This window comes from Bombus terrestris, chromosome 1 (assembly GCF_910591885.1).
Source record: "Bombus terrestris chromosome 1, iyBomTerr1.2, whole genome shotgun sequence".
NCBI lineage: Eukaryota > Metazoa > Arthropoda > Insecta > Hymenoptera > Apidae > Bombus > Bombus terrestris.
In genome coordinates, this window is record NC_063269.1 from 612,897 (window position 1) to 640,632 (window position 27,736).

General features: G+C 39.5%; 1 protein-coding gene across 2 annotated transcripts; it reads left to right on the forward strand.

Annotated features, from left to right (window-relative positions):
- LOC100652027 (tribbles homolog 2) lies at window positions 1–27,025 on the forward strand. 2 transcript variants are annotated; one of them, XM_003392887.4, is made up of 4 exons: window positions 1–508; window positions 2,749–3,467; window positions 14,774–15,075; window positions 23,959–27,025. In XM_003392887.4, exons 2-4 carry the CDS (start codon window positions 3,177–3,179, stop codon window positions 24,407–24,409), a joined length of 1,044 nt encoding a protein of 347 aa, XP_003392935.1. In that variant the 5' UTR covers window positions 1–508; window positions 2,749–3,176; the 3' UTR covers window positions 24,410–27,025. The 2 variants fall into 2 exon arrangements, with proteins under 2 accessions (XP_003392935.1, XP_048262443.1); XM_048406486.1 differs by lacking the exon at window positions 1–508 and adding an exon at window positions 601–739.
- Window positions 27,026–27,736: the final 711 nt, after the last annotated feature.

The following is a 27,736-nucleotide window of genomic DNA, read 5'->3' on the forward strand; positions in this document are numbered from 1 at the left end:
AAGCTTTAGTCGTTTGCTGCACAATGGCGCGATTGGTTTGTGCTTGTTCGCCCTGCTGCCGCCGTCGTTTCTGAGCGGAGGGCCGGCCCAAAACGTTGGACCGTCCGTTGCGCGGGATATAAATCTTACCGCACAGTCTCCCTCGTTCGTAACCGCTCAGCTCTCCACGTTTCCTCGTTTCTCTCGAATCATTCGTTTCTCGTAGTCTGTCTGACGAAAGAGAAACGGTAACAACGACGGCTGGTCGGAAGACGAATCCCGAGAACCGTGAATAGAAAGACCACCACGACCGACCGACCGACCGTCATCCAGAAAGAAGGCCAGGTTTTATCCAACGCGCGCGCTATTCGAAAAACCAATACGCTCGGTAGAATCCGGGGGTTCGCTTTTCGAGCAGACGGCGGTTATCAACAACGTCTTTGGGGGAAACTCGGATTACATCTGACCGTTTCTCCACCCCAGCCTCCCGTTCAGGAACGCACGGCGACAACAGGAAGAACATACAAAGGTAATCCATGTGTTCACCTCGCTGTCGTAGACCAGGATAAATGTATTTAGAAGAAAAAGGAATAGCATTGAGAAGTGTGTGTGTATGTGTGTATGTGTGTGTGCGTGCGTGCGTGTGCGTACACGTATTAACCATATCAGCCTCACGCGAGTACAGTGCAAAGTGCAGTGATTATTACCGACGCGTACCGGATCGATGTCAGCCTCTTCGTTGTATCGTATATTTACTTTGGTGCGCTTGCCCTGATATACATATGTACACCAGTGTGTAATCCTTGCTAGCTTTCCTATCGAGTCGTTTATTTGTCAGAATTTAACGATTTCACAACAACCAATGGATTAGACAATCGAAACTCGTGGCTAGCATACCGTTGAACGCCACTAAACTTTACGAACGTTTTCGTCTAATATTTTGATACAATGTTTGAATAAATTTTCGCCGCTTAACCCGATAGATTTTTGCGAACTCTAATTTATCGTCATTGTCTATTTTCTTTTTTATTCGTATAGGAAATCCTTTAAACGCCGGTACGATCTACCGACTGCGTGAGCAAACGTATTAGGCAATTTATTTCGCGGTATTGCGTCACGTTCTCGCGCGCTATTAATGCAACCGGTGCTAGCAGTATCGTCGTGACAACTGTGGAACTCCGCCATTTTGACCTTACCGAAGGATATCTGCTATCTACTCGGTGGTAGTATGCGTGCGAACAACATACATATACATGCGTTTCGACACGCGCTACCGTGTGGACGCAATCCTTTACTAATTCCGAGCTCGCTATTTCGTCAGATCCTCGTTCATTCAATAAACATGGACATAGGGGACGCTTACGCGAGTTCCAGTACGGGGCTCCCGTACCTGTCGTTACGCCGTTGATCTTACCAAACGTTCGAGTAATTTAAGATAAAAAGCACGTCTCGGTAAATCGTCGAGTAAAAATGACGGATTAGGATCAAGATTATCTTCCATGGAGAGAACCAGGAGACGTGTACTCTCTCGCACACACACTTTCCCGATCTTTGGAGCGGGTAGTAGAAGCTTTGCGCAAGTGCGTTGATATCGTAATGGCGCGATTTCGCGAATATCGATGGTCGACATCCGTACAAACAATATCGAACAAAATCGAACGATCGAATAAGCTCTGGTCTTGAGTCTGTGATTATCCGTCGGTGTATCTTTTCTCTATTTCAAGATTAACCTTTTGATTTCGCATCATTGGGAAACATCAGTAAGCAGAAAATAAAATGAAACAGACGCGTCTCATAGGGAATAGAGAAGGAGCGGTAACCTATAATTTTTGCATACCTTTACACTCGTACGATTTACATACATATACGAAGCGTATCTTACGTTGCATACAGCCAAGGACGCCAAATTTACATATCGTTGAATCACAACAATTGTAGTTGGAAAACCGATCTTCGCGAGCAGATGGTTGCTTCTTGAAATTACAATAGAACTTGTGAAAACGTGTTTTACAATTATTTTGCAATCTTTTGCAATGAAATTTGATGAATATTTTCGAAATATCGTATGCCGAGGAGATGTCCGTAACGGAAGTTACGGTACCAAAGGCAAAAGCAAGTTAACAAGACAGGATATTAACGCGAAATCCGGATATATTATGTATCGAAATAATACGTATACGTACCTGAAACGAAATAATATGACGAATGCTGTGCAAAGTAATCGTCTGTTGTACGCAACAAGGTGTAAATAAAGGAGAGAAGGGAATCGATAAAAATTCGTTGTATCATTAGCAGCGTTAATAATTCTGTCGAGATTTTCTTGCATCAGGTTTTATAATTTTTCTGCCAGTTGGCTTCTTTGGCTGGGTAGAACGTTACAGCGCAACGACCGCCTTACAGCGATATCCCTGACCTTACAATATCCCCTTCTCTATAGAAATTGCGCACAAGGCAGGACGAATGTCGAAACATGATCTTTTGAAATTGTCCGTGAATCACATAGAGGATAAACGGAACCCCTGTCGTTCGATCCTTATTACGAATGTCAATAATTATTCGATTCAACGAGTTTACAGCTTCTTAATTTATACGAAAGCGACAAACTATGGTTTTCTGGCATTTGTATAACTTTAAAAAGATTATCGTTAGTAGGTGGGGAGAATCGATGAAATCGATGATTTATAGCAGTACAGATCCTTAGTATATACCATGTTTGAATGGGAAATAGTGGATCGTGTGAAAACTCGTTTTTATTCTAATCTGTTACAGAGCTTTCCCGTAAAGTGACCGATTGTCACCCACGAAGATCTCCGTCCAAGGACCCAGCTGTAGCACGAAGCAACGCTGCGTGGGCCTAAGCACAAGTGATATTCTTATCTAATAATTAATACGTAGCTATATACGCGTTTATACCGATCAAGCCTAGAAACGTTTAAATCGGTTCGTTATAATCGATAATCGTCGCCGCTACCGCGTTCGGTAATCTTGTGAAGTGTGTTCAAAAAGCTTATCTGCTTTAACGGTTTATTGACAATAATTACGAATAATTATAAAAATCGATCGAACTTTTAAACACGGACGCGTGTTTCGTTTACGTTAAAACGTACTATTTCGAAGGGGAGAAGAGGGAGAAGACAAGGAAAAGGAGGTGGTAGTGTGGCGAGTGTAAAACAGTGCGTGTGTGAAAACGGCACAATATGAGAGTGACAGCCGCTGTTAGACAGCATTCTCTTCATCTGCAAGTGGCTCGTACCAACAATGGCAAGTTCCTGGTCTGTCCGAACAATAGTCAGGACATCAGTCAACAACCGACAAACGACGAGACAAACTCGGTGCCAGCGGTTGTCTTTCCTAGTTACGAACCGGTGCCTACCGATCATCATGGACCTACCATACTCGGTGATCGGTATTTGCTTCTTGGACCGGCCGAGGGCAGCGCTCTATACCGATGCGTCGACGTACACACTGGTCAACAGCTCGTCGCAAAGGTGAGTATTCGACGATCTTTCATTCCTTTCCTTCGTATTTACGTAAACGCGTTTGATAAATATCCGGTTTTTGATTCTTTTACCATTTGCATGCGCGTGACGCGTTGTACACGATAGTGGCGTAAGTTTTAAGCTACCTCGAATAATCGATCGTTACGCTACTGTATCGATAAACGTAAGGTCGAAATATAACGACAATTCGATTTTCTAACTCCGTTGATCCATATTATTTTTATATACATAGATATATAAATTGTCATTAAACGTCGCTGTTTAATTTTATCGAGAATATCGTTGTCGATGTTTTTCAGCGGATCATTCAAATTTTGAATGTTTTTATCGAAATATACCAAAAGGAGAGTTAAATCGGTGAGGGGGTTAATTCGTAATAAAACGTGATTCATGTAATATACGAGAGCGCATCGAGCGTTGTTAGATTAGAACGAACGTAGCATTAAAACACACGTTACGTGTTAAAGGTTGATGTAATTTTTCTCGCTATGACTTTTACAAAATAACTACAACCGATTAAGATTAAAAAATGTTGATATACATTAACGATGAAATTTATTTTTTATGGATATTTCAAATAAAATATTTAAAGATGGAGGCATTGTTTTCAGAATATTTTGCTACGTTATTTAAATACGGGTATTGTTCAAACTCTAAAAATTGTATACATTTATCTTAATATTTCATAATTATTCTAAAGGAGAGATATATTCACGTGCGTATCGTATTCATGAATCGTCCGAATGCACACCGAATGAAAGACGAGCAAACTGATCCGATGTTACTAGAATGCAACACATGTTAATTTCCATTTCGTACGACAATAACGTTAAACGCATTACGCTCGTCGTCCTTATCGCGCAAATAATAAGCTACATTTGCTTTTCAAAGTATCGTCGAAGTGCATATTTTGGTCGTCTCTAATAAAACGCTCAATTAGCGATTGTCGCGTACGCAATTTTTAGTGGCCGATTATCGTCGAACGTGTCTTAAAAACTGCCAATGCCGTATCATTTTAGACAAGACTAATAGAACTTGTTGCGCATAAAGTTTGGGTATAAATAATTTTACTTTTATATTTTTTAAAAAAGCTTTCCATTTCACCTTTCTCGGTCGTACGGATTTATAAGTTTACAAGTGGTATTTCCACGAAAAGCAAAGTACAGCTAAAGTTTAATTTTGAAGACGTATGACTTTTGTGCAAAATTTCTGGCCAGGTATCTCGTATCGTAGTGAAAGGACACGCGAAATATCCATCTCTCCCGTAAACACAAAAAGCCATATTCGTTCGTAACATATAGGTATATCGATACGCATCTACTTGGATATACGCGAATTAGAAACCACGAATATATGTATTTTATATCGATTTTTATCGGGTACTCTATGGTTTGCTGGAAAACCATTATTCGGCTATCTTTGATCGTAAAAAGACAAACGAACGTACGTAACGCAACAAAATATCGAATTAATTTGTAAAACATCATGCTTTGACGAACAAGATCGTGTTCCCACCTGTTAGTAACGCGAGTGATTACGTGTCTCTGATGACGACATTATCGTTATATCCCATATTATTATAGGCTTCGATAGTTAAGTTTTTTCTTTAATATAGCTTTTAAACAACGAATTACGCCTTGGAATTTCGAATATAAAATAGGTTAATTGTAAGCGTTCGAACGAAATATCGCGTGTGGCAGGAGATAACAGAATTTCACTTTCACAGAAATTATCTGGCAGCGTATCGTCTCGTCTTTCGAAAGGGTTAGAAGTCGGTAATTTGATTAAAATTTATAGCTAATATTGATTCATCTTGTTAAACGGAATTCATCCGGTGGCAAATCGCTGATAAATCGGAAAACAATCCAAGTGGAAAATGGTATTCTCGGTAATAATCGTAAAATCAGCGTGCGAATGTACAGAAACTGGCGTTTAGCGTGACGTTTCTCGTACAATTTGCCTGACGAAGAAAAATAATCGCGAATGAATTTCGCAACGCGTTTGCCCGTTTATCCTTGATAGGGCAAACGCATCCTGCCTGCAGGATATGTGTCACGTCGCGTAAGACTCGAAGGCAGGTGTGCAACAACGCGCAAACGTACGTCCAATAAAACGTTACACGATGTATCGATGAAAATCGCCTCTCTAAACTGTCGCTTAAGGGCTTATTTGCTTGAGATCGAATTCGAGGTCGATCGGGAACGGTCGACGCGTTATCGGTCAATGCCACCGATTCGTGGTCTGCCATGTACGTCGCGTAAGATGGTCGTTTCATTCTTGTTTACGAGAATACACGTGTCGATCATTCTTATTTGCGTATCGTCGATCAAAGAGGAAACTTTCGTCGCTTTAAAACGTTCGTCGCCGAACTGGAAAGAATTCAATTTGAATATCCGTTTCTCGAGTATCCGTTCCCCGAGCAGTTTGCTAAGTACGTGCACGTGTAATCGACGAAACATCGAACTCGACTTTTCCAGAAAATACATACATACATACTTGGACACTGAGTGGATATGGATATCGAGTGGTTGATCGATTAATCGGTAGTTTCCTGGAACGATTATCATATTTCGTGCGAAACCAGTAGATATTCCAATCGTACTTGTAATAGGAGTAAGATTCGGAAGAAACGTTTCGTCGGGAACGATTACCTCGAACTAGATCGTCTACCAAACGGACGTTTACTTTTAGGAATAAACAGAAGTTATCCATCGGGATCGAGGATGCTATCGAGCAGGAGTTTGTTTTGAAAATGCCGTGGAATAGTTAATCTTCCAACGCATTTATTTTTACCATAAACACGATATATTCTCTATCTTCGCTAAGCCGATTCTCGATGCCTCGGCTTTCCCGATTTGTTGAAAATGGTCCCTTGTATATCTTATAATACGTAGATGAACGTTTGTAGTTTCGCGTTTCGATACTTTCAAAAAACGTACGAATCGAACGAAGTACGTATATGTGAAAACGTTTCTTAGAGGGATATCTAACGGCAGCTATAAAAACGCCGACATAAACGAACCAACGCTCTTTCGCACTTTACTCTACATAGTAAATCCATAATAGGGAAGTAGATCCAGCTAGAAAAAATAGACTGAAGACAATGATACCGGAAAAGTAGAGACGGTAGTCGGTGACAATCGAGAGGCGATGTTCGTTGCGAAGAAATCACACTTTTTAGAGCGTGTCTGTAGGTACGGTTAGAAGGAAAAGTAGCGGATCCTGCGGTATATCCGGTGTTTCTTCTCGCGAAACGGCCAACCGTTATTTCTATTGTCATCGGTGCCATAAGAGATTCATCGGTAGGAACGCGCGTGTCACTCTCTGAGAAAAGTTGTTCGGTATATTCTTGCGTCAACCTTCACCGCATTTCTCGCAATTAAATCCCATAGTTGTTGCATTTCTAATGAACGTTGCTGTTTTAAGGACGCAGCCGTTGCGATATGTCGCAATGTTTTACCTTCGAACGACGATTATTGTTATCCCAGGCTCGAGAAGCACTTGGAATTCCACAGGGATGATCCAAAAGTGCTATCGCCTGATTCTTCTGTTTATCGTAATATCGTAGGATGGTAAGAGCGTAACTCGTCGACATCGTTATTATCGTTATTTGCTAGATTATCGCGCAACACGGTTCAAAACATTTCATACGCAACGTCGACTTTTCATTTTGGATTGTCAACTCGACAACAGCCGGTAATAACTCATATTTACATTTCGGTATACCGTTTACAGTTAACGGAAAAGATAAAGGAAAAGGAAAAAGAAAAAAATAACGCGTGTCCGACTTTCTCATCGATCCACCCATTTGTAATCTTTTCCTTTGACGCGCAAACGAATATCCCGTTACGGAGGATTAAAATTTCCGTCTTCTTCTCAATTTCGTACTCGCAAGTTCTTTTCTTTTCTTTTTTTTTCTAATCTCGAAAGCTCTCTTGGCTATTGAAACGAGATCAAGATTGGTACGTAAAAATTCGTAGAAACATTCTCAGCAAACCGTAAACGCAACTTCCTGGTTCGCGATGTCCCTGAAAGAATATACCGTGTAACGTGTAGCGGTGATGGTCGAAACACGCACGATTACTTCTTCTTTACGTAAGTTTCTCCTAGAGACGATCAAACTGTCTATGGAAGAGGCTTACGAAAGCGATAAATCATCGTTAGCGATTCGGCATGCGTACTCGCATCCTGGATTCGGTTGATCCTTCGAGACTTGGCATCTTAAACGGTTATTTAACTCGTTTGTAATCGCGCAATGAGCCTTTGTGAAAATCCGTATCACTGTCGGTCGCTGTATCAACGATATTACATCGTACAACAATTACGGAGCCGTAATGCGATCGGAATGGACGAAACTCGAGGCGATCGTGTGTCCGTTTCGTCCGTTAAACGGAAAAGAAACCCAAGTACAGAAAATTCCGCGAAAAGATTTTTATCGTTTCTCCGCTTTGTGCCGAAGTACATGCCGGAGTTACCACGTAAATACGAAGCGAGCATCCGACAGTGGTTCTCCAAAGTTCCGAAAGATCGAACGTTTTTTATCGGTGACAACAGGGTTACAAGGTTGCCAAAAGAAAATACGCGCGTAGAATAAGACTAACATTTGCTACGTTCGGTCGGCATTTCTAATCGGTGCAACTTTTCGTTACACGAACAAATATAAAAACGTCGATAGTGAAAACTATTTGAATTTCCATTTGCACAAATTTAAGAGTATGTATGAGAAATGCGAAATCTGAATCGAGGACCACTGTTTTCTACGACACGTTGCATCGAAATAAGCGATTGTACAGTTGTTGTTTCCGCTATACGTATGAATAAAAGTTACGAGATCGTGACGTAACAACTAGCTACTATAATTCCGAGTAATTTAAACGAGGTTTTCGTGCATTTAGTCGCCTACCGCCGATCTTCCGGATAGCGTTGCACTTGCAAACAGGAACGGTACACGCGTCATTCGATAATTTCAGTCGAATTATTTATCGTAATAGAAAGTTTATTATCGTGTCTCGTTCTTGTGACAGTTTACGTTAATTCGTTTGAAATTTCTTGCGATTTCATTTTCGCGTTATTAGCGGTGAATATCAATGGACGCCTTTTATTGACATTATCCTTCGTACGACCAAATTCTATACTCCGATCTATCTACGCTTAACGGTAGAATACTAAAACGCTAAAAACGCTAGATAGTAAATTGTGTCATTATATCGTTTAATACGGTACGATCGTATTATTGTTAAATCTGTAGTCGGTGCTTTAACAGCGCGATAACGTATCGATATTTGCGATCTCGATTCGCATTGTCCAGTCAGTTACAAGAAGGTACGCATGATATACGTATGTATGTACGTACTTCGTTAGGAGTCACGGTTATCGAATCCACGTGACCAAAGAAACTAGAATTTTCTGGTTGGGTCGCCTGTATCGTTGTATCGATATCAGCTGGCTAAATGATCGCCAGATTATTTTCGGCTTTTTACTGAATTTTTTCTTTTGCTTTTTATTTTGCTTTCCGATCGATGACTTGCTAGTCGTAATGTTACACAGCTGTGTTGTTATAAATTACGCGTTGTAGATTTACACGAACGAGCAAGAGCGTTACGATGTAAAAATACTATACAGATAAATACTAGAAAAATGTATCCGCAGAACCGATCTAAATAATATATACGTACGCGTTATCGCGTATTAAAATACGCGCGTAAATGCCTTCGATAGCCAGTAAACGAATTCCATCGGCAGTTGACTGTGTATTCGACGCAACGTTATTACGCGTTACAACGTAATAGCTAATAGTTTGAAACAACGACAAAACGTTCGCGCTTGTTCCCTAGTATTGTAACCAAGTACTATGTCTGTCGCTCTCCTCCATCCGCACGTGGAAAGACTTAAAATTTCCCTTTCGTCCACCAGCTGCGAGCGAACCGTGGCCATAAATAATTCGTAATTTACAAAAGCCCGTTTCTCTCAGTGTCGCTCTACCGACCTTATCTCCTTCTTCCTGATAATAATTGCGATGTTCGACAGACGAAAAGGCGCCACGTGAAACCCTCTGATACGAGAAGAGTGAGTGAGTGAGTGAGAGGGAGGGAGAGAGGGAGAGAGAAAGAGAGAGAGAGAGAGAGAGAGAGAGAGAGAAGGCAGAACGCGAGCAGCTGCCACCACGTTTCCATTAACATTTTACAATCATCGTGTTATACAATGCGCCGCTTACATCACTGTGTGCCTGGCGAACAAATACAAGGCTGCACCTTGCCTCACCTCGTCGTTACTTGCTCGTATCACCGAGCACTGCCCGTTATTCATAATCGCTTCTAAAGCCGGGGCCGTTTAATTTAATCGACGATTACATCGGGCCTTGCGTGATATGCTTGCGCAATCGCGACCACCTTCTACCCAACACGTTCACGAGTTTACTTCGGCATAGAGCTAACCAAGTTTAGGATTATTTCGACCGTTCGATCATTTTACAAAGATCGATCAGCTTCGCGTTCTGCGAGATATTCGCTTTTCTTCTATCTGGACGTAATACCAACGACATTCTACGTCGTTAGTTGCGAGAGATAGACAACTCTAGAATTATCGTTAAACTCGTCAAAATTACAAGTTCCAAACTCTTTACTCGTGCAATTCGGTCAGAAACGTACGAGAGCTTGCGATGAAATTAAAGCAGACTTTTATCGAGATAGGAATATATACTCGTATACGCTCGTTCGTTATCGCCGTATCGCGTTAAACGTAATTATGTATATGTAGTATATTCGAAACGCACGTCGTAGTCCGATATCGTTAATAATGCAACGAAATATCGAGATAATGGATTTTTAATACCGTTCGGTTCTTCCACCGTTTCAGAAAGTGTAAAGTTTCTCATAATAATATCGCTTTCGCGTGGCAAATATTTTTAGTTTTGCGAGCTTTTCTTATTCCAGTTATAATCGTCGTACAATACCGAGCTCGTACTTTTATCGATACGCCTATTTGCGAGAACGAAACGAAAAAAACTTTTACTTTTCTTTTTTTTTTTCGTAATTAGCTGATACACAATTACGAAATCTCGTAATATACGGAAAATTCCGTAGCCTACAAACGACGTCTTAACAACGATAGCTTTCAGAACAAAGACACGCTCGATTAGACAACTTGGCTCGTAGATAAGTTTCAATCCGATACCAGATAAGATCGAATCGAGTTTCAAACTTTAAGACTAGTTCAGACACGACCAGTATCGCGGTGAAAAGGTTTAATCGAGTAGATTCAAATTTTCAAATTTTCTGGTCGACTAGGAGAACGGAAGAACCTTGCCCCCGCTACTCGCCGTTGTCCAACTAAATCGATCTGGACGCGTGTTTCTTTAGTGGAGTTGTTTGGATAGCTCGTTACACAGACGGAATTTCCCGTGGATGCACAGTGGTACGGATCCTTTATACGTATTTAGAAATATGGACGAAAATATGACGTGTAACGTTTTTATCGATTGAATTATGCGGGTATTACTAAAGACAGATTTTTTAAAATTCTGACTTTTAAACGAAAAATACACGATTAACGAGAAAGTATTCTACCGTGATGTTACGCGCGTAGTTGGTTGTTAACGTTTGACAGAAACGCAGATTTTATTCACCTTCTTCGGCCCTTCGAAAAATTCTTTTCCTTTTCTATCGTCGAACGTCCTGATTTTGCAAAGTATAAATTTCAACTGCGACTAGCCATGGTCTGCTCGATCGAAAAATCTAAAAATTTGGATCGACTCGACTGTGACCGTTTTATTAACTCGGCGCGTGTTATTCGGCTACTTCGTCTTATTCGATCGCTAATCGTCTCACTTAATTACTGGACCAAACCTAAATTCGTCGTTACCTGCTTACTGTACCGGCCGTATCCGAACCATCGAATCCTTTGGTCCAACCACCTACGATCAAGCTGGTTCATCTTCGCAATAAACTTTCCATAGATAAATCGAATACTCGTAATTTATTCGGCACGTTTATCGCGTGTGAATTATTTCGAGATTTACATTGCCGAAAACTCGACTTAAAATTCAGTTTTTAACCCCACGCTTGAAAACTCACCGCGTATACGTTAGAATGGTATATTTACACGGTGATTAAGCAGTCGACGTGTCGCAATCGGAGGCGCTTGTGCGGCGAATTTTGTAAAGAAAAGTCGGCTCTGGTGAGAAGAATTCGTTGGAAATCATGTGGCAATTGGTTCGTTGGAAGCGCGTTTGGAAACAAAGGATCTCTTCGTTTATTTTTCGAGGTTTCGTTGTTTGCTTTAACGATTAAAGGTGTAAAACGCAAAGCAATTTTGCTTCTACCCGAGATCTTTTCGATCATTCACTCATACGCGACGGAAACCATAGATCGTTCGATGCCAGTGTCCAATAGAAGGCACGTGATGCAATCGAAAGGCAAATTTGAAAGACCTTGCGATAAAGCTTATTGCGTCGGAACGACGACGAAACAGGGCTAATGCAGTTAATTACCGCGATAATTTTCCTCTGAAAAAAGCTCGATTAGCGTAAAATAAATTCTAATCTTGCGCTTGTAGAATTTACAAGCATCAAGTGTGAACATAATCGATTAGCTCGCGCAAAGTAAACGTTTGATCGATAATTTATCGGGGAAATGTCATTTTGATCGCGTGCGAAACTCGCGTGCTATACGAACTTGGAATATCGTAAAAGTAATGATCGATCGGTATAGCGGACGATTTCGTAAAGAACACAGTGGTGCCCTTATTAAATTAATGGGACCCAAGTTTCGAAACCGTGTCAGGTTTCGACACGCGAGATGAACGGCCGAACCAACAAAGTTTCCAAAGTAGCCAAGATTTCGTGTGCCCCTTTATCGAGCTGCTTTGTAAAGTTCCGTTAACGTATCTCTGTCGTACCCATTTTTCATTTGGCCCAAGCGAGACACGCGTTCGCGCGTTTAATTATGTAAAGTCAGTTCCGTTTCTTGCTTGATATTAGCGTAGTTTTCTAAGCAAATTCCTATGATTTTGTATATTAAATATAATATATTTTATTAATCTTGTTAAACGGAAGCGAGGTGGTAAAGTAATATTTAAGTCGTTGGAAAACTACACCGATACCGTATTTTATCCTGATTTTATTCCGATACGCGTTCAAATTGCATCTCATCCGATATAAACTTGGTACGTATGAGATTGAGTTTGTTTTAACATGTATGTAAAGCGTAGTACGCTCGGTATTGTAAGTAAATTATAGGCCACGATTTTTGATTCGATGGCTTAATCACAAAAAATCAGGATCAACTCGGATTCGCTATGTGTTGCACGCGACACGTGCATCGTTGCAAGCAGATCGATAAGTGAGATTCGCGCGATCGAAAAGCAACATGCGTGCGTAAACTTGCCATTTAATCGACTTAAAAGTTAAGACGTTTGAAATCGCTTTTCGAGATATTCTTCCAAGCTTAAATTCGATCGATCGATTAAGATTATTTAAAAAAAAGGAAAAAGGGTAATTCTTTTGTCGATTAGGTGGAAAGAAAATTCTACGAAATGATTAAACACCATCAAAAAGCGAATAACAAGGGTGAAAGTATAAAGGATATTGCTATTGTTCAAAGCGTATCGATTGTCATTCTAATACATTTAACGCGATCGTTACATCTCTTTCGATCAAACGGAATTTCCGGAATGTCTTGTATGTATTTCGCAGCTGCTTTTGTACGATCGAATCTTTGCAAAGATAATTACTATAATGCTAGCTTATGTACGAAGATAAGCTTATGAACTGGTCTCGACCAGTTGTTGTTTCTACGTTGATCGATGAACCGGTAAGTTCGATCTCGATCAGTCCAATTGACCATTGGGATGAAAAACCAACCGCTGCTTTGGTATCCCGGGTAGCCGGATGCGATTCCGCTCGGCACCTTGAACGTTGACCATGATCGACTCGAGTCGGATATTCGCGTACGAACGTGCGATTAAGCGATAAAATATCGGTATCTCGAGTTCTTTGAAAAATTGCTTCCTCTCTTTCCGATGATCTCGAGTCGTTTGAAAAGTTAATTCCTAATTATTTTCCATGTTTCTTTTCTTGTTTACAAAAGCAAGTTGCTCTGTACGAGACAAAAGTTGCCGATTATAAATTAGCAACGTAATTGGAACGAAATTATTGGATAGAACGTGATTTATAGAAATTATGTTATTAATTAAAACGCATCATGGTGGAAAATATTGGAAATAAAGTTTGATAATGTTCGTAAAGATATGTACATGGGTATATAGTTTTAAGTTAAGTTAAGTTTAAGTCTAAGTTAGATGTAACGGATAACCGTCGATGAGTTTCGATGGTCATCGCTGGAATCGTCAGGGTTTCATAATTACAAACTATGTTGCGATCGCGCCAGTTCGCGATAAACGAAAATTAAAAGAAACGGCACGTTTTACGACACGTAAGCGCCGTCCTGACAGATTGAATTTATCGAAAGATAAATTAAGAAGCTGAAAATGATAGACCAGCGGAAACGGATTGTCCAACGATGGAAAAAATCAATATAACGGGAAAGGGAAGGCGAGCATACGCGCATTAGCAGATGTGGCTGATTCGAGGGATCCGGATATTTGTATTGTCTGCTCGCTGCGGATATCCGTATTAACCGGCCAATGCTAACGTACAATTATCTAGCGCAATGACAGATATCGTGCGTGTTATCGAGAACGTGGCAAAAATTATTCGGTATGTGCATGAAAAATTTGCAGATACCGGACCAGTAGGACAGTCCGATACAAAGGATGATCCAGACTCGAATTAATCGTTCGATTTTTATTCTTTCTCTTCCCTTCTCCTTTCTCCTTTCTCGTTGCTTTCAAGTGATTTCAAGTGTTTTACGTATTATTATATTTGTCGATCGGATAAAAATGTTACTTTTGCCACGTTAAAATACGTTAATTCGAGTCGATCGAAAAGGTATTCTTCCTTCTCTATAAATTCTTTTCGAGATCTCTCGTTTCCTAAATACACTTTATCATACGCGGATAACGATACAACGATTACGAAGAAGAAAATTTCTTTTACTCTCAGTTTCATAATTAATTGAAGTTCTGCTAAGAGTAGGGTGGTAAGTGTTTGAATAGATTTGAACGATAACGTAATCTCGAGCACGTATTCCGTTGACTAATTCCATTCTAAAAGCCAAGAGCACAAGCGCGAAGCACGAATCATTTGTCCTTCCTGGAAGATTATTTCCTAATCACCATCGGCAAGCTGTATGGGACGACGAAGGTGTGAGTGACGCAACGATTTTCCTGAATTTCAGGCGTTGACCGTGGGCGACAAAGGTTGCGAGGCACTACTACAGGCGCACCTTCGATTAGAAGGTACCGGAGCGGCGAGCGGTGTTGCAGGCGTGGTGGAAGCACCTGGAGGTCGACGCTACCTCCTGTTGGAGGGCCATCACGGTGACCTGCACGCCTACGTAAGGGCGCGCAGGAGACTGCGGGAACCAGAGGCGAGGCGACTGTTCCGGCAAGCAGCCAGGGCCGTAGCTACGTGCCACGAGTACGGGGTCGTGCTCAGAGATTTAAAACTCAGGAAATTCGTTTTCGCTGACGAAGCAAGGTAAAAACATATAAAACGTATTTTTCAGGCAGTGTGTGTACAGAACGATTCGAAGATAGGTCGAATAATTTCTGTCTAGATAATAAAATCGATCGATTGGACGTTCTTGGATCGAAAGTGCGTTGGACCGTTGTATGCGGATAAGAAGCGATCTTTTTCGCTCTTTGCAGCTTAAGTCGATCTAACGATAAATCGAAATGCGATAATTAATTATTTTCGGAGATTTCGTGCCAAAGGTATCCGTTACATAGCTCCTTAACGTGTCTATATACACGTAGGATAAGAATAAGTATTCCAAGTAACAACTGCTTGACAACAACTGTCTAAATAATACACGTACGATATATCGGTAATATTTTATACAGCGATTATAAAGGATTTTATAATCTTACGTAACTAGGATGCTTTTAGCGAAATGATATCGCAAAGTGAAATTAATTTGTCCGCCCCGTCCTGTCTTAAATGTTTCGCTTGATCCGAAATTTCCTACAAACGGATTACACGCGCGCGTTAGTGATTCTCGTTACAAATGTGTTATGATATTGATTTAAACGCTGCGATATTACGGTCTGGACAAACTAGCTGTTAATTTGATACGATTGTTAATGATACACGGTACACGCCTACGTATCGTTCGTGGCATTCTTAGCGCGAGTGAGAGAAGGCGCGTTGCACAGCCATGTTCGAACCAGTTCGTATTCGTTTCATTTCCATATTCGCCCGTAATTCCTCTGCACCATCGGTTACACGGGAGGTATATCTCGGAAAAGAAGTACTTCCACGCCTACATAAATTAATTTCCCCTTCACTAGCCGATACGCGCCAGCACAATACGCAACCCTTGCACACTTAATGAATTCCGTCCTATTTTCTTCTTGTTTTTATTTCAACCCGATTATTTATTGCGATTGGAAATTTGACAAGTTGTCGTCGTCGCCGCCGCCGCTACATTCTTAGCGAAGGTTTCGATCGTATTATAAACGAGACTGCGTCAGATTCTAATAAATACTTTGTACAATTTACGTAAAAATGATTTTATTCGTAATACAACGTTTTGCAACAGAGTGTGTATCGCGTATCTTGGAGACACTCTGCGACATCGTTCTTTCGTCTAACATAATAATCTTCGTTCCGAGCGTCGACCGATCGACCAACCAACTGTTATAAAGCTGGTAACGTAGGTTATTTTGACTCGATTCGAACGTGGAAGTAGCCAGTTTTATCCGCCCGTCCTGTTATACAATTGCCGCTAACGTTCCACGATGCGATGTGTCGCCATTGCGTCGTGTCATACGACGCCAAACCTTTGGTTAGCGAAGCCTGACTCGCACCGTAGCCTTCTACGTTTCGCGTATCGTAACCCTTCTCGCGGAAGGATGCCATCTCGATAACGTACTACGCCGTATTGTATATATGGAATTGCACAATATATGCAGAATACATGGAACGAATTTGTGGAACGAATGGATCGCGCCACACCAGACCACGCCATGCCACGCCGCGCCACGCCAAGCTATTCGCAAGGCGTGTTCCCGCGGCTGAACGTGACTGTTGGCGCGATACCACGCACCTACACGCGACTTTCCAACCAAACAAATGATCGAGACATTATATATATAAATGTTTATTCCGTGAAATGTGTATGAAATACATCGATTCTCAAACTTAAACGTTTCTTTATATGGCCTTGACCGAAATTTCAAGTTCCGTTTCGCGCTTTCGTTTCTGTCAATTGCTTTGTTCCGACGCACGAAACACGATTACTTTACCGGCCGACTATCGACCGATTTTACAACTTTGCTGTATCCTGGCCCGTATTTCGTATGCACGTGTTTCCCGTATGTAGTGCATAGCGTATGGAACGATAAAGGCCAAGAGAAGGAGAAAGCCACGGTGCCGCGTGTTGTGCGCGTTGTTGGTTCAGCGTTGGCCAATCGCGCGTTGCGCTCGCATTCCTGTCGCTCGGTGAGCTGCTCCCTCGCGTAAAATAAGGAGAGAAGCGAGAAGGAAAGAGCAGCGAGGCAGCGGGTTGCATGTCGCGAGTAAAGAGGAAGGGCTGATGCGATCATAGTGGGGAATAGAGGGGAGGGCACAGAGGGAATGTCGTAAGCCAGAAAAGCATATTGGTTTATCGACTGGGCAGATTTTGAAACGCTGGTATAATTAGGAAACGCGTGGTTCGTTCCACCTCCCAGAAACTCGGCGACGCGACGCGGCATCCACACCTATAACAGTGTACGGTACGTCTTCCTGCGCGCATAATTGCATTTGCACCGTGTAGATACGTTAACCACGGACGCGATAAATTTTCTGACACTTGAGATTACCGCACGACGTGTGAATTTTTCCTTTTCGCGTTTGCATCGTTAACGGTGTGTAATTTAAGAGAGTCGAGCAAAAATACTTTGAAATATCGAGATTTCAGATTCGGATGGTAATGATATTCGTGTAACTCGATGCAACGTGATGAGCAGATGAAAATTTTCGATTTTTCTACTTTTATAATTATGAAATTATTCTAACGAAATTGTCAAGGCGATGAAACAGCTATGCAGTTGCTTTTTCGCTCTCGTCTCCGACGAGCTTGAAAACCGAGCAAAATCAAAAAGATAGCAATGGAGAATCCGAACCTGGATCGATCAAACGACAAGTGGACATTTCTGTACGTAGTCGGTTATACAGGTTCAAATTTCAACGGGGAGATTCTTTAGAAATAAATATAATTGCGACTAAAAAACGATAAAATCTCTATATATATGTATGTATGTGTGTATACAATATGTATACAGTAGGTATAATTCCAAGTCTTCTAATTTCCTGATATTTCAGGAACCTGTTTCTTATCGAGTTAATCGATATCTTATTTAACTCTCTGTAAAATGGTAAAAGATATAAAATCAGGTATAGCAATTCTCACGATTGATAAGGGTATTGTATATGCAGAAACGAAACAACGATATACTACTATAGCACTATAGGAAGAAATTGGAAAAGTGTGTTATCCCCTCGAGTTTAAAGCGCTTTCGAGGTGAACGCTTCCGGTAATGGAATGGATTTACAAAGGAGTGTCGTTAAAAATGCATTTCCGATAGATATGCATCGGTTTCGTGTCAGTCGTTTTGTTACAAATATAATCACGATGGTTGCAGTGCGCAATACCGATACGTAACAACTATCCTTGTATCTTGCTGCAATCACGCTTATGCAAATATCCTTGTGTTTCCTTTCGTCTCGCATTTGCATCATCTTTTTCCTCGCTGTATCGAAAATTCGTTGGATATTTTCTTTATCCGATAAAGTTGTTAGCAAAAGAGGAAAGATGCGAATCGTGCGTACCGTTTCTTAGTCCAGGGACTGCTGAGAATAAGTGTCGTTTAAGTAAAAGCGGCCAAAAGTTTAAGTAAATTCGTTACCAAGACGCTGTAATAACGATAAAGAGAAAACGATTATGTCGTGAAATATGTCACGATGTCATGAAATTTCTAACAACGAAACAGCTTTATAAATGAGTTTATAAAGGGATATTCGCCGTTTCCTGTACTCGTGTGATCTTTGAAGGAAAGCCAACGACGAACGTACTTACACGTTGACTTTCGAACGTTCCATCGCATTCATGGCTATTGCCATGTACGTGTGCGACGCAACGTCGGCAACTTGGATCGTTCGAGCCAAGCGGATACGTGTCGATAATCCTTATAAGTTGAGATCTTTGTTGGTCGAACGAGTATCGACGCGATATGTATATCGGTGCTAACCGACGTGCGACGCCCTCGTGTCTAATTCTAGCGTACAACATCGTATGAAAGTCATCGACGTGTAAAGTTCTTCGCCGTCTCTGTCTCTCGCTCGAGCTTTTTCTTCGGTTGCCTTTCAGACAAACGGACCGATCGATCGGTCGATGAAGGCCAACCAGAAATTGATTTCCACCAGAGTTTTTAACGCTCGTGTCGTTCCTTCTTCCGTCTCTGCCCAACTAGTAAGAATCGATCGATCGATCGATCGAATCGACCATTTGCCGGATATGCCTTTTTACGGAGTTCAAGTGTCTCGGCGAACTAGCCGATAATACAAAAGAGATGCGTACGTCAGTGAACGTTAGAAGGAACCTTCCTCCTTCCCTCGATTTCCTTCGGACGGAAGTCTCCGGAGCTTGTCCGCGCGTTTACCGTATCGATGCACGCACGCATTGATGAAATCCGATTTTAATCGATCCGATACACGCAGCATATATATATTTCTTCTTAAATTCGATTTTATTACTAGATTGGAAAGAAACGTGCTGCGAAAACTATCATCGAATTATCAAGTTGGCATATACAAGATCGTTATATTCGGAAAATCGAAAAATAGTTAGTACGTATATTAAGGGAGAAATGTACAAACGCGGTACGAAAGATTTTTAATATTTAATCCGTTAAAAATAATTTCTGTAGGAAATAAATTTTATAATAATTTTCGCGATATTTTTTTACTACGCGATTATCGTAACCAAACGGAATTAAAATAAATTTCTTGTTATAGCTAATACATTAAGATTAAAGTGCTTGTCAATTTTTATGCTTTTTATTAAATTCAATGGGAATTTTTTTATAAAATATGCAATTTCAGTTTTTTGACATATTCGTGACTCGTATTGCAAGAACCGACCGCAAGATATTTTATCGATACCTTTGTTCTTTTATCGTTTCTATCAAATCGGTGTGAAATTTAAATTCATATAAAAATTAAAAAGCTGTTTTAATATCGCGACATCGGTATAGCGTATCTAATGAAAACGATAAATTACGAATATGCTACGCTATTGAGAAAATAATTATTCGAGTTTTAACTACCTCTCGCACGTGCTAGAAAATTACTCCGAACGAAGCGACCGATTCGTCTTAACATTTATACAACTTTCTTCAAACGTCGGCGGTTTATATTTTCAGTCGTATATCATAAAATCAGTGCAATTTCAATGTTTTCCACGAATGTAAAGTTAAATTACGTTTCTTCTAAATTTAATTCGACAATTCCTAAGAAAATAGGATTTTGTTCGATCGATCGTTTTATCCTTAAAACGATCTTTGCCATCTCTATTCGTTATTATTTTATACAATTCTGTACACCTTTCATCGACGAATAATTAATATCGTTACTCTACTCGTTCGTAAAAGCTACAGGCTGCACGATTTACAAATTCTTCGGATACGTGTACAGCTTTTTCGTTTCAAGGAATTTGTCTGTCAGAAGGTTATGTAAAAGGTCGTTTAAAGAGCACGTGAGATAAGACGATCGTTGTTGCTCGTTTTGACGTATAAGATTCTACGCAAAGTTTCGAGTAATTTTTCTTTGTCACAGCCTGTATAGACCGGTAAGGACGAAACGCATGTTTCTCGAGCACGCTATCGTAGAGTAAACGAGTCTCCGGAGGAAATCACTACGGTAGAATTTACGGTGCGCGCGACACGGGGTTCTTGAACCCAGCAGTCTGTCGTAGGAGTCATCGTGGTCGTTTGCTTACTTACGAGCGAAAGTTTGCGAAGAAAGCTACGCGGCGCGGCGGCCTATCCTCGCCGTGTCCAAAGCGGAGAACACGCGCGGCGATCGAAGCGGCCGACACGGAGTTCCTTGCAGGAAACGACACGCGAGGCCGTTGACACTCGCTCGGATTTTCAAGATCGTGCCAGACTCTCTCTTCCTTCTTTCCTTTCTTCTCTCTTCTTCCTCCTCTCTTCTCCCGAGGCAAATCGAGACGAGAGACGATTCGACGAAAGTGTGCCGACCCTACGCTAAGCCATACGTAACTACCGAATTGGATTTCAAAATTTTATTTCAGAGATGCTACTACAGATAGCTCGATGGTATAGCCGTCCATCGAATCGACTAATCCTTCTAGCGCGATAAAATAAAACGTCGGCTCTAAGACGTAGGTGTTGGAATGGTTGATACGGTACTGCGAGAACTCGTGGAACCTAAAGTTTGAATTTTAAGATTGGGATACGTTCGATAGTTGTCTCGTAGAGGTTACCAAATTTGAATATGTTAACAGAAATGGGGAAAATGGGTGAAAATTGATTTTTATTTTTGTAGAAATCGGTGTAAGAGATGTGTTGGGAAATTGGTCAGGAAATCTAAAGTACTTACGAATACGAGAAATTTGATATAATTAATCGTATAAATAAAAAGATTACCGCGATACTTTGATACTAGATTACAATTTTGCAAACTGCATATCTTTTAAGGTGGAAATAATCTAACAAAAGGACGTAAATTGTAAACGAATGAATTAGATCGTCGAAATAAATTTTATTCGAAATAATCTATCAAAATGATTTGCTATTCTAAGAGATGACACTCGCGGAGAATTTTATTGGATTATATAGATTAGGTGGTATTAATCGTCTTTTGAAATTCTTTTTTCTGTGGCATCGATTACGGTTTCTGTTCTCCACGTGTGTGCACTTCCCAAACGATTACGACATTACATATCGACCAAATATCTCGGCCAATATGAGAACGAGCATCAAGAGCTTAAAGTTGCTCAAGACTCGAGAATATTACGTACACGCACTCCGGCCAATCTGTGTTAAAATGTATTCTAAGAACGTTACTGTTGGCAATAATTTGACTCCAAATTCCCTCCGCTTTGTAGCTTGGTATTACAACGACGTTCCGTTCGAAGCGCTTCTTAATCAAGATATCATTTATACGATATTATAGTTGGCACTGTATGTTGATTTTATTTGAAATTTAAAAGGATTTTTTTTCTAAATAATCTGAAAAGGATGACGAAACAACTGGTTTGTGAATTTTAAATCCCTGAATAAAATAGCCACTTGTTCGGAATACTCGCGAGATTACAAAAATCTTATTACGAAGTTTCATTATACAAACGTTCTTTTTAACCACAAAAATCTATAATCGTTTTAATTAATACTCAATTATATGGCGAATGTCCATTTATATATATATATATTTTTTTTTTTAAATAGAGATACGATTATGTACGAAGACAAGAATGTTAGTAATCGAAAACTCTGATCGATTAACTTTCTTCTCGGTTAACGTGTAAAGTGGAAGAAAAGAATAAATGTTGAGAGAATCGTAGCACAGCTTTAAGTACGAAGATTGGTAATAGTTGCAGCTGAAAATGAATCATTCCGAAATATCCAGCTTCCTGCCCTTTCTTTAAGCGATGCATCGGACCAATTTAATCCTCTATATTGAGAAAATTTACGGTCGACTAGTGACTCGAACGTTTTTTTTTTTTTTTTTAAAGAAGAGTTTTATAAATAGGTATGTTTAAATTCATCGATTCGGGACAGTAATCTTCTAGTCTTTTCCATATTTTATCGGCGAAAGTAACGTAAGAAACGATTTTTACATAATCGACACTGCTGTGACGATCTGTCGATAGAGTACGAAAGACGAATACTGGACAAAAAGGAAGCTTGGTCGAACGATATTTACTTGTTATGCTCGTTGCATATCGATCGGATATCGTAATCGACGCGCGAGAAGGAGCACCGTGAAAAGCTTAAAGTTACTCAAGAGTCAGGAATATTACGTAGACGCGTTCCGCGACTTCCGCGTTGCAGGTTGATCAACTGGTTATACGGTCTCCGGGCGCACACTCTCCTTTCTTTCACCGGTGCTTTCGTTCTGCCTCGTTCGACGACGACTCGCCGTATCGTGCGGTGGATTACGCGACGATGGCTCAATCGCGACGTCCTCCTCCGTTGCTAAACTGAAAATACCTCCGTACGTAAAATGTTGCACACGCTCTCGCGGTTGCTTCCACGTCTTCTTGCCACCTTTTTCTTCGCTGTTCCGCGCGATCATCGACTCGGTATAAATTATTCGGACGATGGCGAGCGACGATACGACGCCGAGAGTTGGACAACGATCTCGGTTTATTCTTCGAGGCATGACGCATCCACGGAGGATGTACCTATAAAGAGAATAAAGCACGATGTTTTTGATGAAACCGAAATAAGAACGTAGAAGCATCGGACTTAACCGTTAAATATGACCGGCTGCGGTCATTTTCGTTATTTTCGCTTCTTCTTTTTCTTTTAGTACTCGCTAAGGTTTTTACGACCAGTTGCTCCTCACACTTCCGTTCAAATATTACGCGTACAAATCTTTTTTAATTCGACGCGTACTTTTTCAAAAATTCTAACCTGATCGATTAAATTCTAATTTACGCGATAAAACTTTAATCGATACATAACAAAAAAAGAAAAAGAAAACAACATTTCGTCCGCACGTTTCATCATTCCCTTTGCGATTGGAAATTATCTCTTTGTAATTTGATATTGCTTCGTTATGTATAGAACGTCGAGCAAAATACGTTAATTATTTTAATCTTTAAAAATTGTATCCACGCTACGGAATAACTAATTATTCGTTCTTCGTTCTTTCGTTCGTACTACGTATTATCTAACATTTCCGGCGCGACAACCGGCCGCTGCCTATTATCTCTGACAGTCGAAAGCAATGTAGCGCGAGTTACTTTCATCCCGTACGTATTCGTTGGCGTATCAAAACGACTAGCGATAAGTAAATAAACATAAACGCTAAACGCTAAAGTCGATGGCGGATATCGAAGAGGATATGTATATGTATAAACAATCATCTAATATACGCTAGTTTAGGCTTAAATTCCATTAAATCGGAGGACGGAGCGCGTTGTAATTGTCGGAAAACGGATAGCGATTTTTTATGTTCTTGATCCGGTCGAGGAAAAAATTCATTCTCTCTTACTCTCGCTACATCTATCGGTCTACCATATATATATATATAAAGCGGTGGTTAGTTAATGTATCAAAGATATCGTTTCAAATCTATATAAACTCGGACGGAAACTACGTACTAACATCTCGATTCTCTGCTTTTTAGAACACGACTTCGTCTGGAAAGCCTAGAAGATGCGGTAATCGTCGAAGGTGATGACGACAAGCTGACCGATCGACGGGGTTGTCCGGCATACGTAGCGCCGGAAGTACTACGCTCGGGACGAGCTTATTCCGGAAAGGCAGCCGACATCTGGTCGCTCGGCGTACTCCTGTACACGATGCTGGTCGGTCGTTATCCGTTTAACGACGCCGAGCATGCGTCTCTGTTTGCGAAAATCTCACGTGGCCAGTTCGCGGTACCAGAAGGTCTAAGCCCACGTGCTAGGTGTCTAATCCGCTCGTTGCTGAGAAAGGAACCGTCCGAGAGGCCGTACGCGGAGGACGTGCCGAGACACCCATGGCTCGCGAAACCGTTACGAGTCTGCCCCACGTCCAGCAGATCTTCTTGTCAGGATCAGATCGTACCAGAGCTACCTAACAATCCTCAAGACTGACTCTTCCGAGAGAAAAAGATATATTCCGCGTGCGCTGGACCCAGCTTTCTTCGTTAATCCTCTATTTGGACGGAAATTCTGTACGCAGAGGGCATTTCATCCCAATTTAACATGGCTTTTGTTTCCTATTTTGTGTTTTCTTAGTTTTTATATCTTAATTTTTTATTTTCTATTAAATATGTTGAAGTTAGATATAAACGCTCGGTTACTTTGCACGCAGCATCGAAAAGATAAACGAGCAAAACAACACCTACCGTTTCTATTATGTATGTAGCGAATATACTGAAAAAGAAGACAAATAGCGAGGAGCGAGTAATAAGAAATCAAAATTTAGTAATTCGATAATTCGTACTAGATTGTACACTATTTATGCGATACAGAATATCTTATATAGAGACAGGCAAGATAACGGTCGACTAAAAAAATCATATTTAAGAAATGTCTTCCACATAAGGATCGAGTGAAAGTACGAAGTCTGCGCTTTATTATATTTTGTCGAGTTAAACAGTTTAAAAAACTCATGTCCGTTGATACAACCGAGCATTTCTAACTCACTTGTTGCTTTAGTATACAATGTTAACGCAAATGTTGATAAAATTGCCAAGCGTTTTCCCCCTTCTCATACGTGATGAATACGTAATTCTCCTTGGAAGAAATATAGTGCGATCTTAAAATTGTTTACAAGTTACAATAAACATACCTCAAATAGACGAGAATTATTTAAAGAAAGAACAACACATCTTACCTATGTAATCTTCTATTAGCTGTAATACAATTAACAATTGGTTATTAACGATATAGTACAACATTTCTTTTGTTCGTAGTAGTTCGACACACCATCAACATCATGGTCTTCGTAAACAGTAAAGATAAGATAGAGAAAGTTGAACTATCCTCCTGTAATCGATTGTTATTAAGAGCGAATCATCAGAAAGTTCGGAAACTAGAGATAAAATATATGTTGTTGCAACTTTATCACGAAATTCTCACTGAAATACGTAATATACCATCACTTGCGAATTACAACGGGTATTCCTATGTGAAAACCGAATTTTTTAATAATTCTTAAGAGTTCTCTTTACAGACTTGTAACATTGTGTTTTAAACGTTACGGTTTAGGTGAAAAGAAAGTTAAACCGGAATTGCTCGTTTTAGGAAAATATATTTATACGAGTATATTAACTTGATGACAAAAAGTTCATCTTTCCGATTCACCGAATGAAGATATCATCAACTTATAACCACACCATATTTCTTCCATACGCGTACATATTTACGTATATTAGAATACTTGCGTGCGCAAGTTACACATAAAAGCCATGTTACAAATGAATACCAAATAAAGGGTTAACCATTAGCTGTCGCATCAAGGGGTAGTTCCGATTCCAAATCGTTCGTTCTTTCTCCCCCCCCCCCCCTCTTTTTTTTCTTTTCTTCTTTGACATTTTGTGTCGTCAATATGACGAAGGAGGTCGGCCTAGAATATACAAGCTGATACATGCATACAACCATTTTGGTTGGGAAATATTGAAAAAAGGTCTAACGGAATGATCGTTGCGTAAATTTGATTGTTAGCAAAGACTTACGAGTAGTTATTTATTATCTCAATTTAATTTGTCTGTTCTGAAATTCAATATATACTATTAAAAACATTTTATACATTATTAACAAGAAGTATCATTCTTATATAATTTTTTTTTAACTATTTATTTATTTTTTCTTTATATTAAATCCGTAAGTCTTTGTTCATGCACTTTTATACGTATATGCAACCAATTGAAATATTAAAAATCAGTGCTCCCTCTTGAAACAGAAATATACGCAAGTACATATATTTGCCGGCAACATTAAGAAAACAAAGAGCAAATATTAATGATGCAAAATCTACCTGCCTAATGATAAGTTCTAAGTATTGTTTATTCAATTATTTTTTTAGAAATCCATTTTGTTTTCTCATTTCATTCAGTCTCGCTCGGATCTCATGTAAAAGGGATCCATGTCCATTTCTTTTATTTCATATATAAACAAAATTATATCGAGACGATTCGAAACATGACAGCTTTTGTGTATATGCTGTACGTAAATTTTAAATAGACTTAGAATTTATCAGTGCATAAATGCTAACATTGTTTGTTTTCTATTTTGTATTATCGTGTTTTTTTCCTTCTTTAAAAAACAATATTCTTGTAAAACTATATACCATTATAAGAACTCGAACGATTAAACGCCCCTAATCCTCGCAGATGGTTTAATTCAGAAAAAGTATCAAGAATTATTTCATATCTATACAATTATTCTACAATTATCCTGCGAAAGAAAAGTTAAGTGCAAAATCACCAAGTGTATGTGTCGAACGTTTGTATAAGAGACTTTTTTTCTTTATATTTTATAATGCAGTTCTTTTCATGCATTGGATACACCCTGTGTTCGCTTTCAGTGCATGATTTCTTCTATCATTTGAGTCAGGGTACAATGGTAAGAGCGTTTCATTGACGCTAAAACATGTATATAAGTTCAATCCAGTCCATTAAGTCCTACTAAATCCTAATAAATATTCATTAGGAACAATAATAAAAGTTATGTACATAGGCAAATAAATATAGCGTTTATGATAAATCCTTGCTCAACGGTGTATGTTTCTTAAAAAAGATCTTTCCTTAGAACAGATTATATATATATAAATGTAGCATAGTTGTATGCATGTATGTATATACGTAAGTATGTATGTTCTTTAAAGCAACTGAAGTATTAAAAGATGGTCGAATCAAAACGTTGCGAAACTACTAAATTTCTCAAAGTTTTAGAAGATATAGATTGAAAATCATATTTTCATCTAGTTCTAATCTTTTTTGCTAAATATTTCCTTCCATAATAATTAAAGTAGTAGATTCAATTATTTTTACAGATGCATTTAATAACAAAAATGTTTTATTACATTTTTTAAATAATGAAATTAATTACATATACGTACATACAATAAAACCAGTATGTATAAAGATTTATTTATCATTTTGTACAATTCGGTATTGCAAAATCTGTAATTTGCATGACTCAGATGTCGCTAGTAACAGGAGTTATTGTGTACGAATATATTATGTGAATTAAAACATGTATGCATATACTTAAAGTGAAATATAAAGTAAAATATAGAACTTACTGAAATATTGTAAATACTAGGAGATAAAAATTAAAAAATTATATTTTATATTATAGGATCAAATTTACGAAAAATAAATAACAATTTAAACTATCATAGAGGTTAATTGAACAAATTACAGTAGTATAACCACTGTAATAAAATTAATGTACCTAGAAACTTTAAAATCT